This window comes from Marmota flaviventris, chromosome 2 (genome assembly GCF_047511675.1).
Source record: "Marmota flaviventris isolate mMarFla1 chromosome 2, mMarFla1.hap1, whole genome shotgun sequence".
In the NCBI taxonomy this organism is placed as follows: Eukaryota; Metazoa; Chordata; class Mammalia; order Rodentia; family Sciuridae; genus Marmota; species Marmota flaviventris.
In genome coordinates, this window is record NC_092499.1 from 165,400,614 (window position 1) to 165,413,251 (window position 12,638).

At 40.5% G+C, this 12,638-nt stretch overlaps 1 protein-coding gene across 1 annotated transcript in view; it reads right to left on the reverse strand.

Annotated features, from left to right (window-relative positions):
* The window catches only part of Ism1 (isthmin 1), a 70,961-nt gene extending 60,624 nt beyond the window's left edge, over positions 1–10,337 (reverse strand). Inside the window, exon 1 of the mRNA XM_027922136.3 lies at positions 10,200–10,337. Within this exon, the coding sequence (XP_027777937.1) occupies positions 10,200–10,337 (138 nt within the window). The remainder of the gene's footprint in view (positions 1–10,199) is intronic.
* Positions 10,338–12,638: the final 2,301 nt, after the last annotated feature.

Below are 12,638 nucleotides of genomic sequence, written 5' to 3' on the forward strand. Positions count from 1 at the left end.
TACTCTTTTCTTTACAAATCATAAAATCAATCCTGAGCCAAGCACTGATAAAGAAAGATATTCTCAGAAGATGGGGTGGGGGGGAAGCAGAATCAAGGAAAACACTAAAATGTTGTAAAATAAAGCCAACAAAACAAGTTCAAGAAATTGAGATAATAGAATGTGGAGAAGTCAGAGAGCTATTAATCATCTTCAAAACCCAGCTGAGACATTTCTTGGAAAGAGAATGGTACACCTGCTTGTGAACACTGAGGAAAAAAACAGTGATCCTGAAATCAAGATGTAGTAGTAAGGTTTTAAAGGGCACATTCAACAAAACATGTTCTGATAGTGACACTTGTTAAGCATTACTTGTATGACATACAGATGTTTGGGGATTTTGTTAGAGGTTTTAAAACCCAATCAGATTCTTTTTAGTGAATGGATAGCTCTCATGGCACCCAAGGACATCTTCCAACCTCAAAGATCAGTGCCTTTTAGATCATGGCTGGAAAAGAATGATTAGGGGGCTGCAAAAATAAGATAACATTTTTGTTGTTGTTTGTATAAAAGAAACCAAAATTATAGTGCTTCAGTTCAAGGTAGCCAACCAAGCATTTGCGTTTATCTGTTTTCCTTCTCTAAATTCTATGGAGAAGTCAGAAGAAATGCAAAAATCAATCTATAATATAAATGGAAAGCTAGGAGACGTCCCCCCAAAGAAGATGGGGAGATTTCTGGTAGATATAAAATAAATGGCAACCAACTGAAAATGATATTGCAGAGCTGAGAAAGTGAAAGAACAGTCTCTAAAAAGTGAGTCTCCAGAAAAATTCCCACAATAATAGCATGAGACCATGTGTCAGTCTCACCACTAGATATTTACTCAACTAAAAGAAGTTGGGGGGGGAAGCTGAGGGCAGGAAACTGAGTAAAATAAAAACATTTGTCCACAGAAATGTTTTTACAAGAATGCCAAAATAATGTTATTCATGATATACAAAAATCAGACACAATTCAAGTGTCCATTGATGGGGAATGGATAATCAAAATGATAGTACAGTCATACAATGGAATATCACTCAGCAATAAAAAGAGAAATTTACTTATATATAACATAAGGGAATCTCAAAAACATTATGTCGAGTGAAAGAAATCAGACACACAACAGAATGCATATTGGTTGATTCCATTTATGTGAATATCTGGAAGACACAAAACTCATCTTGTGGTGGGAGTCCTTTAGTTGCCTTCAAAAGGGTGAAAAGGCCTACAAAGGCATTCTCACTCAGGGAGCCTTCTGAGAACATGAGGGATACTCTAGCTCCTAATGGTGACAGCAGCTATTCAGGCATATACAGATGTCAAAAATGGAACATTTTTGATTTACCCATTTTATTCTATGTAAATAATACCTTGTTAATTTTTTTTAAAAAAATTTAGATGAAGGTAGGAGAGAAGGGAAGTAATGGTAAGGAAAGGGAAGTTAAAGGAAGTAAAGAAAATAGGAGAAGAAGAGAGAGGTGAGGCCAAGCAGGGCTAAAAGAAGTTGGAGGGGAAGCTGAGGGCAGGAAACTGAGTAAAAGAGATAATTGATTTAGGCCTAGGTTTCAGAGTGCCTGAATCTAACATTTTTACCTAATATTTACCATGAGGGCTCAGTTATGAGATACTCCATACATAACACCAGAGAAGATTGGCCAAGGCAAACAAAACAAAACAACAACATAACAAACAAACAAAACAACAACAACAACAACAAAAAGCTTTAAAAATACAGAGATAAAAATGTGAGAGCAAAACTTAAGGGGCAAAGAAGAGAGACCCCAAAAATCTCAATTTCTTGTGCCTATTATAAGAGTTTCAGGGGAGATTACATGGGTATTGGAAATAAACAAAGAAATAACTAAAGAAATTTTCTCAAGCTAAAGACAAACTCAGGGCTTCCCACTGAAAGTGTACACCACAGGCTGAACAGAACTAAAAGCTAAAGCCTTTTAATCTAAATCTCATGAAATTTCTGAACATTATGTATGAAAAGAAAAACCTTAAACTTCAAATTTTTTAAAAAAATCATCTTCTAAAAAATTTAATTAAATTTTCATGTGAAACACAAAGTAGTATAATAAAGTTGAATTATACCTTCAAAATTCTGATGGGAAACAAGATCAACCAGAGCCAACCTCCAGGCTAGCATTGCTTATTACACACACACACACACACACACACAAAAAAAAAAAAAAGATATGTCTAAAAATATGAGTTCTCAGAGAGTTTACAAGTGATAAACTCTTTCTGAAAGCATTCTTGAGAATTTGTTCCAGCAACATAGGAGATGAAAATATAAGAGCCCAAGGAGCAGCAGTAGATAAAAAAAAATAAGTAAATCTTATAGTAAAGTCAAGATAATTATTGGGAACATAACAAAACTGGTAAGAATTGATTGTTATGGTCAGTATAACAAAAAGGAAAAAAATAAATGAAGAAGAGAAGAAAGGAAAAGAAATATCCTACCACTAAAAATTCAGAAAACATGCTTAAGATTTTAGAGGTAGCACACAGACAAGACAGAAAAAACATGTGAGAATTTTGTTTTGAGAGGTTTTATTTATAGATACTGATTGATTTTCAGCATTGATAGAAAAGCATGAGTAAAAATGTTTGTTAAATTGTTAAAAGTAATAGAAATAGAACATATAACTTACATAATGAGAAAAATAAAAAATTATATTTATTAAAATAATATTTAAATATTAAGCATATAAGTGCCAATCTCTGATAAAGCAGTTAGCATACATTCAATCTTTTAATCTTTACAGTAGTACTACAAAACACTTATTATATATACATTTTATAGATGAGAAAATCTAGGCATAGAGAGGAGAGGTTAGGTCTCTTGCCAAAGTCACACAGATAAGTTAAGGAGGAGGAAAGGGAGTAAAAAGGAAAAAAAATGAAAAGTTTGAGAACATCAAATAAAATGGTAAAGTAACTTCAAATTTATCAGTACACAAAATAAATATAAGCGGGTTAAATTTATTTATGTATTACATGGGAAAAGAAAATTTAGCTGAGGTTATTAATAAGAGAGATATTTAATCATTGAAAAGCAGAGAAAGCTTGAAAATAAAGGTTGGAAAAATAAACCCCGAGAAATGCCAAAAGAAAACAAAAAGAAAGCAGGAATAGTAAGATTAATCAGACACAAAGTATTTAATACACAAGGCAATAAAAGAAATAAGGGTGCTGGGGTTGTAGCTCAGTGGAAGAGTGCTTGCCTCCTATGTGTGAGGCACTGGGTTCAATCCTCAGCACCACATGAAGGAAAGAAAGAAGGGAGGAAGGGAAGAAAAAAAAGGAAACAAAGAAAGAAGTGTCCATCTACGGCTAAAAAATGTTTTTTTAAAAAGAAATAAGAAATTTTACTTCAATAAAAATACAACCAGTAGAAAAGACATTTTATATCCTACTGTCATGGATTCTAAAAATGTAAATTAGAAAAAAAAAAAAGGAGAACAAGAACAGACAAGACCACTACTGCAGGGTAAGAATGCAATTATTTTCTTTCAGGAATCAGTGAAGAAGTAAAAAATAAATAAATCAAGACATGGAGGATTTGTATAATATAATTAACAATTATGAGCTCATAGGTCTTCTTGTATGAGCTTACTAAGTCTCCAGGATTATAGATATTCACCTGGTTTATGGAAAATAAAAATTATTAAAATTGACTAAGGAAACATTATGCAATTTGAATGGAATATTGAGCATATAATAAGCCTAAATATTAATCCCGATCTCAAAAAAGGAGATAGCAAATTTAAGAGAATTCATGAGTATTTTAACAATCTCTTAATAAATTATTATTCAAGTATAATAGTGAAAAAAAATGAAAAAAATTTTGAACTCATGCCATGAACTCTAAGGATCTCACTATTGAAATGGATAATGCTCTTTCATGCAAAACCAACCCCCCACCCCCCCAAAAAAAAACCTAAGAGTATATATTGCTAAGTATAGCTTTCCTAGATTTCAGAACTAACAAAGTAGAGAATATAACACAGTAACAGTCAAACCTAGAGAATAATGTGTAAAACAAAACATGAAAAAATGAAGAAACATACCTGTACCACAACCTCAATGAAATAATTAAAAATGGAAAAACTCAATTTTCCTCAATTTAGCCTAAAATATTTCAAACAACCTTCATTGGGATCTGTTATGGTTTAGAGATGAGGTGTACCCCAAAAGTTTATGTGTGGGACAATGTGAGAAAGTTTAGAGATGAAATGACTGGGTTATCAGAGCCCAACCTAATGAAGGCATTAATCCTCTAATAGCGATTAATTGGGTAGTAACTGTAGGCTGGTAGGGTGTGGCTGGAGGAGATGAATGGATGGAAGCAGCCCTTGGGGTTTATTTTGTTTCTATTAAGGGGACTCATCTCTATCTGTTTCCTGGTGCCGTATTCTGAGATGCTTTCCTCCACCACACTCTCTGCCACGATGTTCTATCTTACCTCGGCCCCACAGAATGGAGTTGGTCATCTATGCCCTCTGAAACCATGAGCCCTCCTCCTTTAATTTTCAGGTCTTTTGATTACAGCAGCCAAAAAGCTGTCTAAAATGGGATCCTAATGATTTTTAAAGCAAGATAATTCCAAAGTTCATTTGATAGAACACATTTATAAGAATCTCTAAGAAAAAAAATTTTTAAGTAGACAATTGCTCTATTAAAGCATACTATGAAGCTACATTACATAAATAGTGGTGTGGTGTTTGTATATGAACAGACAAAATAAACAGACTTATGTCTGAAAGAAAGAAACACATTGATGTATATGGAAAATGTTAGCATGTATTAAAGGTGGCATTTTGTATGAAGGAAGATAGATTGGAATGTTTAACAAGTATGGTAGGACAACAGGCTATTCACTTGAACAACAGCAAAGTTTTATCTTTATTTTAAACCCACAAATAATTTCAAAGTAGAATGCAGTTCATAGCAAACAAACAAAAAACAATAAAAATATTAGAACAGAATACAGTTAAAGAGTTTTATAATCTTTAGCCAAAAGTCATAGGGAAAAGATTCTGAGTTGATTACATTTAAGAGAGAAAGTTGGTACTTGTCTAAAAGCATCATAAACAACATTAAAAGACAGGTGCAAAATACAAAATATATGAGACAATGGATCAATATGGTATGTATTTTGCAAAGATGGCTTGAATAACCCCTCCCATTCACATTCACATGCTCCTTCACAATGTGACTTGGTGTTCCTTTTACCAAGAGGAAGAATTGATGTCCTGTTCCTAAGAATCAAAGCTGAGTCAAGGATTTGACTGGGTAATAGAATGTAACTAAAGTGCTTTTAAGAAAGTGCTAATAATTGTCAAGTTTGTTTAGAAGCCTTGCAACTCCTGCTTTTATTCCTTCCTGCTCTGAGTCTACCATGTAAAGACAGGTGACCAGTTTCTTGAAGGATGAGAGACTCTGGAGAAAGGGGACCTAGATGACAGCAACAATGATGAATGAGGTCATCATGGATCACCCCACCATGTTAAGCCAACATGAATAATTTCAGGGGAGACCAATTGAAAGAACCACATAGCTGAGCCCATAGCAAGTTGCTGACATATAAATTCACAAGCAAATGAAATGGTGGTTGTACTAAGCCACTAAATTATGGGGTATTTTGTTATGCAGCAATAGCTAAGTGAGACAAACATTCATCATTTATAAAGAATTTCAGCAACAAGAATAAAAAGTCTGACAGGAACATAGATAGGCAAATCAGGAAGCAAGAAATATAAATGGCTGTTGGTTTGAATTGAAGCTAGAAGAATCTTGTTCATAAATGGGAACAATAATTTGGGATCCACAATCAGCCTGCCTGGGTCAATTCCTGGCCCTGCCCCACTATGGCTGTGTAGCATTGGGCGAGTTACTTAGATTTCTTTAGTCTTCCATCTCCTTGTCTATGAAATGGGCTCCGTAGTACCTCCATCCCCTGCTTATCTGTGTTTCACTTTCTGTGGTTTTAGTTATCAGTAGTCAACTGTGGTGTGAAAATGTTAATGGAAAATTCCAGAAATAATTGGTAAGTTTTAAATCACACCTTATTCTGAGTAGTGTGATGAAATTTCTCTTATTATAGTATATTGTTACAATTTTTCTATTTTATTACAAGTTATTGTTGTTAATCTCTTACCAGTGCCAATTTGTAAATTAAATTTTATCATAGATATCTAAGTAAAGGGGGAAAACTCATAATATATATAAGATTTGGTACTATCTTAGTTTTCAGGCATCCATTGGAGGTCTTGAACATATCCACTGAGGACAAGGAGGATCAGCTGTCTATAAATATTACCCTTGTGAGGAATTTTACTTGTATGAATAAGTGTTGCTTTTGATTCTCTCGCTATATGGTTCAGATAAAGCAGTGAATATAAGATATTAAACTGTTTTATTAAAGGCAATGGATGGATGAAGAGAGAAAGTGTTCAGAAAGATGGCAGTTAGGAGACTGAGAACAAAGTCATTTCATTACATTACAAAGTCAGTTCATTACATTGTTATTGTAAAAATGATCAGTTTGGTGTTTTATGGTACTTGTTTAAATCTTACTGGCTTTAATGAGTTTTTGTTTTACTATTAAAACTCATAATTCTAACTATGACTGAGATTTATTAGAAAGGCACCCATTGAATTTCATAGAGCAGATAACATTACTATGATTATAATTACCATTGCCTGTGGAGTCTATATTTTGAGATGTTCTGTCTTTCAGACTGCTTTTATTACATATTATTATCTTCTCATTATTAATTGAAGATACATGAAAGAACTGATCTGAGCAGCTGAGGAACATAAGACAAAGTTATTCCAAAGAGGAGGTAAGATTTCATTCAAAAGTTTAAAAAGTTGATGTTTTTATGCATTTCGTTCAGCTACTGCAGACAACTAATTACAATGAATTGTTTGATTTAAAAAATATATAACAATACAAAATTAGCATCATTATTTTCATGAACCATTAAGCAATAGAGATAGTGTGTTCAAAGCATTTTACTGCCACCTAGTAACATAATACCTAGAGTACAGGGTTGGTACTTACATAATGTTGAAACTACCAATAAATTTGTTAATTCATGTTTGCATGTATGTGTGTATAGAATGTATGCATTATTCATGTCTATATAGGCATACATAGTTCATGTTTGACACAGTAACACTGTCAAGGTTCATTTGAAAATGTAACTTGTTAAGATATATATTTTTTTCTTGTAGCCAGTATTATGAGTTTAGTGGAAACTTGAAATACAAGTATAGAATCAGGAATTTACTATGCAAAATATATAATAACATTTTTTGCACTATAAAATAACAAAAGCTTCTAGCTCTGCAACCTTAGGGTAAGTTACCTAACTTCAGTTTTTCCATTTGAAATGGGAATAATGATAGTACTTAATTCACGGAATTTTCTTTTAGGATTAAGGAAATTAATATGTAAAAAGTGCTAAGAACAGTGCTTACCACATAAAAGGCAGTTAACTATTATTTTTGTTATTCCTACTGCTGTTTTATTGGATATCCTTGATATGTCCAAACCACCAAATCTTAAAAAAGCTGTGTCTCTTTTTAAATGATTCCAAATATACTGCAATTTGGTAAACTCAGCATTGCACATTCCTGACTAAATTAACCTCATGTTTTAGAATGTTGTAAGCAGAGATAAAGGCAGAAATAATGTGTAAGCCTTGATTATTTTTCATGTAACTAAGAAGGATTGTAGCAGTTTAAACACTGCAGAGCCAACAAATTTAGATGGGGTCTAAGAATTGGGTTTCAGATGTCTGGTAAACAGAAAAAATACAGCATCTGCAGTTTTGTTTTCAAATACACCTGCTATTAGCAAACTCACTTTCAGGGCCTGAAAGCAGCAGACTAATAAATGTCTTTTGCAGACCTCCCCACTTGGCAAAACATAATCTGTCCCTTTGAATTGTAATGCCTTTGGAGAATTAGAAGGCCAAAGAAATAACTTTGGTCAGGAAGAATATAAAACTTTTACAATAACAAATTACCGAGAGAGAGAGAGAGAGAGAGAGAGAGAGAGAGAGAGAGAGAGAGAGAAGAAGAGAGAGAAATTATGAACCAACCTGTTAAAGTCATCATTCTGCTTGGATAAGCATGGGCTTTGAATGGACAGAATAACTGAACCCTATTACAAGATACATTGAAGCTGGTGGATTAGCAGCTACTTGGGACCCAAGATATTCCTAAGAGCTTTGCTCTAAGTCCCCCATTTCTTCTGCCCTCTTGGGGCAGTTCTTCAGTTAAAGTCCCTTTTGAGAATTTGATCTACTTCCCTTTTAGAGTTGCCAGTTCCACCAGCTGCTTCTCTCATTACCTTACTGTTGGGGCGGAAAAGGCCAATCCCAGGTTATTCTAATGATAGCAAACACCTCATAAAGAAATCTGCCAAATTTACTTTTCCATAGAACATCATTTTTATGGCTTTTTGTGAGTCCACGAGGAAAGAAAGTATCATGTATAAAATATGACTTCCAGAAATCTTAAAGATATTAAGAATTATTCCTACATTGTTAGGCTGGTGGCTGAACCACATTCTACAGGACAGCCATATATTCTATTCCCGTACAAGAACCAGGTCTGTCTGTTGCTGTACCTGTTTATTCACAGGTATATATAAAAAAAGATCATTTTTAGAAATGTCCCAATTTTTAAATATTATTATTTTTTAGTTGTAGTTGGACACAATACCTTTATTTATTTTTATGCGGTGCGTGCTAGGCGAGCGATCTACCGCTGAGCCATAACCCAGCCCAAAATGTCCCAATTAAAAAAAAAAAAACTTTGTTTTGGGTGTGTACTTTTCCATGCCTGGTTTTGTATTTGTGTGCAAGGAACCCCTTGCTTTAGTCTATAATACCCTGGCAGACATAAAGCTTGGTGTAATTAATTAACGGTTGGGAATGTGTGAACGTTGGCAATTTTCTTAACCTCTCTTGTACCTCAGTTTTTGAATCTATAAAGGGGGAATATTTACAGTACTGTGCCTCACAGGGTTATAATAAAATTAAATAAGTTAAATTCTGTGAAGCACTTTGAACCTGTATCACAGACTCAAGTGACAGAATTATGTACGTGTATTCTTCTTTAACAGTAAAGTTTTAGCAACAAATTACATAAAGAATATGCTTATCTCAACATTACAGAGTCGAGTTTTAGAGGGGATGGTTTTAAGAATACTTTTTTTTTTTTTAGGAGCCAGAAAATCCCCCTGCCTGCTGAGAAAATTCCCACTCATTTTTACCAGTTCCCTAAAACAAGAGCTGGCAGACCCCTAGACCCAAGAAGCAGCGCTTTCTGAGGTAGGGTCAGGAAACCCCTACATAGGGAACTTTTACTCAAACATCAAAATTCACCTTGCATCTGCCTGCCCACCACGCCCTCCCTAGTCGAGACTCCTCCCCTGACTTGGAGCTGAATTAGATTAACTGAATCCTATGTCTAAAAGAACCTTCACAGGGACTGGTCCCTGGAAAGAAGTCTTTGCTATAAGTTTAAAATCCACAGGCAACCCCGGCACAAATCACAACAGGTGCCTTGATTTCTGCATCTTCCCCAGGTGCACCTCACCTCTGGTGAGGTCCCACAGTGGTAGAGGCACCGGAACCTTGTGGAGGAGAGGGGGGGTGTCTGGCTATTCTCTGGAAATTATGTTCTGAACTTTGGCATTACTTTCTAATGGGATAGATTAGTTCTTTCCTCCAAACGTAGTTTGGGATATTATTTTATAAGGTTTCCTTGTGTGTCCCATCTTTATTCCGCCTTATTTCAAGTCAAGTTATTCAGCCTCTAAAGGGTCATCAAAGACTAGCACCCCTCCAAACTAAACACAAATTCTCCACTTCCTCCACGCATCCCAAGCCTAGCATCCCAGGTACTTTACGTGGGACCGATCTGGACCAGCGCAACCCACAGACCTCCAAGTTCGGTCCAGTCTCTAGGTCCAGACCGCCGCTTTACCTGTCTAAACAGAATTGCCCAGGCAAGACGACTGCTCAAAGAGTCACTCTTCGGTGAGGTGGAGGACCCGCCTCCTCTCATCCATCAGGGGCTAGCTCAAAGCCCCGTCACCCCGGTTCTCCCCTGTCGCTCACGCCCCTCTGCGGCGGCGCACTCACCTGCAGTTGGGCCCGGCTGGCGTTGCCCGAGGCGGCGTCGGGCCCGTCGGATGCTCCTGAACCGCGCAGAACCGTGATGTGTAGAGTGAGCAGCAGCAGCCCCAGCAGCAGCAACAGCTCCGCCGCTAGTCGCACCATCCTCTTGAGGCGCGCGGCTTTAGGACCCGGCGCGGCGGGCGGCGGCGGCGGCGGAGCCGGGAGAGGAGGAGTCGGAGCCCGGGAGCCGGACAGCGCGGCTCCCGCCTCGGCCCCCGCCGGGGCCCCGCTCCCCGGGCCCGCAGGGCTGGCGCTGGGCGCGGCGGGGCGCGAGGGCCCCGGGGAGCAGGAGCCGCCGCCGCCGCCGCCGCCGCCGCCGCACCACAGCGGAGCCACCGCGGGGCCGGGGGTGTCCAAGCCGGCTGCGGAGCAAACCCTGGCTCTGCCCGGCGGTGGCGGCGGCGATGGGGACCCGGGGCTGCCTGGGACCCCGGCCTGTCCAGGGGCCACCCTGCGGGCAGGGGGCTGTGGGGTCGGCGGCGGGGCGGACGCAGCCGAGCCCCCGAGCGCACATGGGCGCCCCAGATGTGGCCGCGGCGCCGCAGCTGGAGCGGGAGCCGCCGCCAGAGGAGCGCGGGGAGTAGGAGGAGGAGGAGAAGGAGGAGGAGGAGGAGGGCTTCAGCGGCCGCCCGGAGTTACCTCCACGCTTGGCTCCCCCGCCCTTGCCGCCCCGAGCCACTCACCCGGCGAGCCACCTCCCTCACTCTGTACTCTTGAGAGCCGCCAACCTCTCTGCCCCGCACTCCGAGTCCTGGGGTGGGCTAGCTTCAGGTGGGGGCACTGGGTACACGGAGGTTGTCACTGTTTGGGGGCCGCCGGGGCGCCCCGCCGGCGCCCAAGTCCGCCTGATCGGCTGTGCCAAGTGCGCGCTGCCGAGATCGCTGTGGCTGGCGAGGGCAGAGATCTCCTGTGCGCACTGAAAATCAGGGCTGCGGGTGAGTGGAGGGTGCCTAGGCGAGTTTAGAAACCTTTATTGTCAAAGTGGAGCTGGAGTTGTAGTGGTGGAGAACTGAGAGGGCGCTGGATAAAACCAGGTGTCTGTCTAGGACTGTGCGCCCCAGCCCGAAGCAGGCGGGGATCGGAAGGAGGACAAAGTGTTGTTCCAGAAGGGTCTTGACACTTGCTTCTGAACGCGGGGATTTCTGATCCTTCGGTGCAGCGGATCCTGCGCCCAGTAGAACCTGGGAAGGGAGGTGGATTGGGTTCGCTGGGCGTGCGTCTAGTTAAGCGCGCAGGTGTCGGGGCAGGAAGCTACAGAGGCGCGTTGCCTGTGGCTTGGGCGCTCAGGACGTTGGTGGCCCTTAGAAGTGACTCTTAGCTCTGGCAGTCTGGACTCTGGGGGGCTCATCCCGGGGGCGCCGCGCCGGGAGGGGATTTGGGGGCTGCCGTAACGCAGCCGCTCCTCCTGGACCACCGCCTCATGACCGCTCTGCAGCCTCGGGCTCCCGCGCGCGGGTCATGCCTTTCAAGCTTCTGCAAGCGAATGGAGGAGCTCGGGGATCGAGCTGAGGGCGCGGGATCCTCGCTTCGTATGCCGTAGCGAACTGGGTTTGTCTGTGGGCTCAGGTCTCTACAGTGGCACCGCTCGTTTTCTTCCAGTTGGTCTTGCTCAGGCTCCCGCCTTCCCTCAGAGGCTCGGAGTGGCGGGCGCTCTCTAAGTCTGGAGCCTTTTATATTGGGTTCCCTCCGCCTCCCGCGCGGTTTCCTCCCTTCCTCCTCCCCTGCGCCTGCCCAGCTCTTCCCTCCCAGTGAGCCCAACCCAAGTCTGGGCATTCGCACACATCCCTTTCACAAATTGCCAAGCCCGTCTCTCATCCTAGACCCCAGTGCCACCGGGATGAATCCTTCGGATTCTCCCTTGGTGAATGAAATTAAGTAAACAAACTAAACTTTCTTATTGGCACTCCCCACCACCCCATTTTCTACCAGTATTCTCCGCGTCCGAAAAACTGATGAATGATTTTAAATTCAACTACTTTCCGAGTTCACTTCTTTATGGAAGGCACCCTAGCCAAGTCTTACCCTGATTAAAACAAATTCTTTCGCCATTCCTAAAGTTCCTCAAGTCACCGTGGCATTTTGCAGAATTTATATAGCGGTGGTTAAGGTGCCCTATGCTGATGAGGTTTATTTGTATCCGGGAAAGGAAGCGCTAGCTGCGTCTTTAAAGATGCCCGAAGCATCTTTAAAATTCTAGCCAGGCCCAGCATCTTATTGATAAATTGGCAGCTATTTATAGAGCACACAGCATCTTTTTCGTTTCCGTGGCGTTTTTTGTTTTGGTTGGTTTGTTTGCTTGTGGCAGAGAGAAGAGGTGTTTGGAAGGAGTGCTCGCCTGGGGTTTTTAGGCGGCCAGGCCTGTCAGGCATTGTGATCTTCAGGATCTAAAATGCCAATAATTGT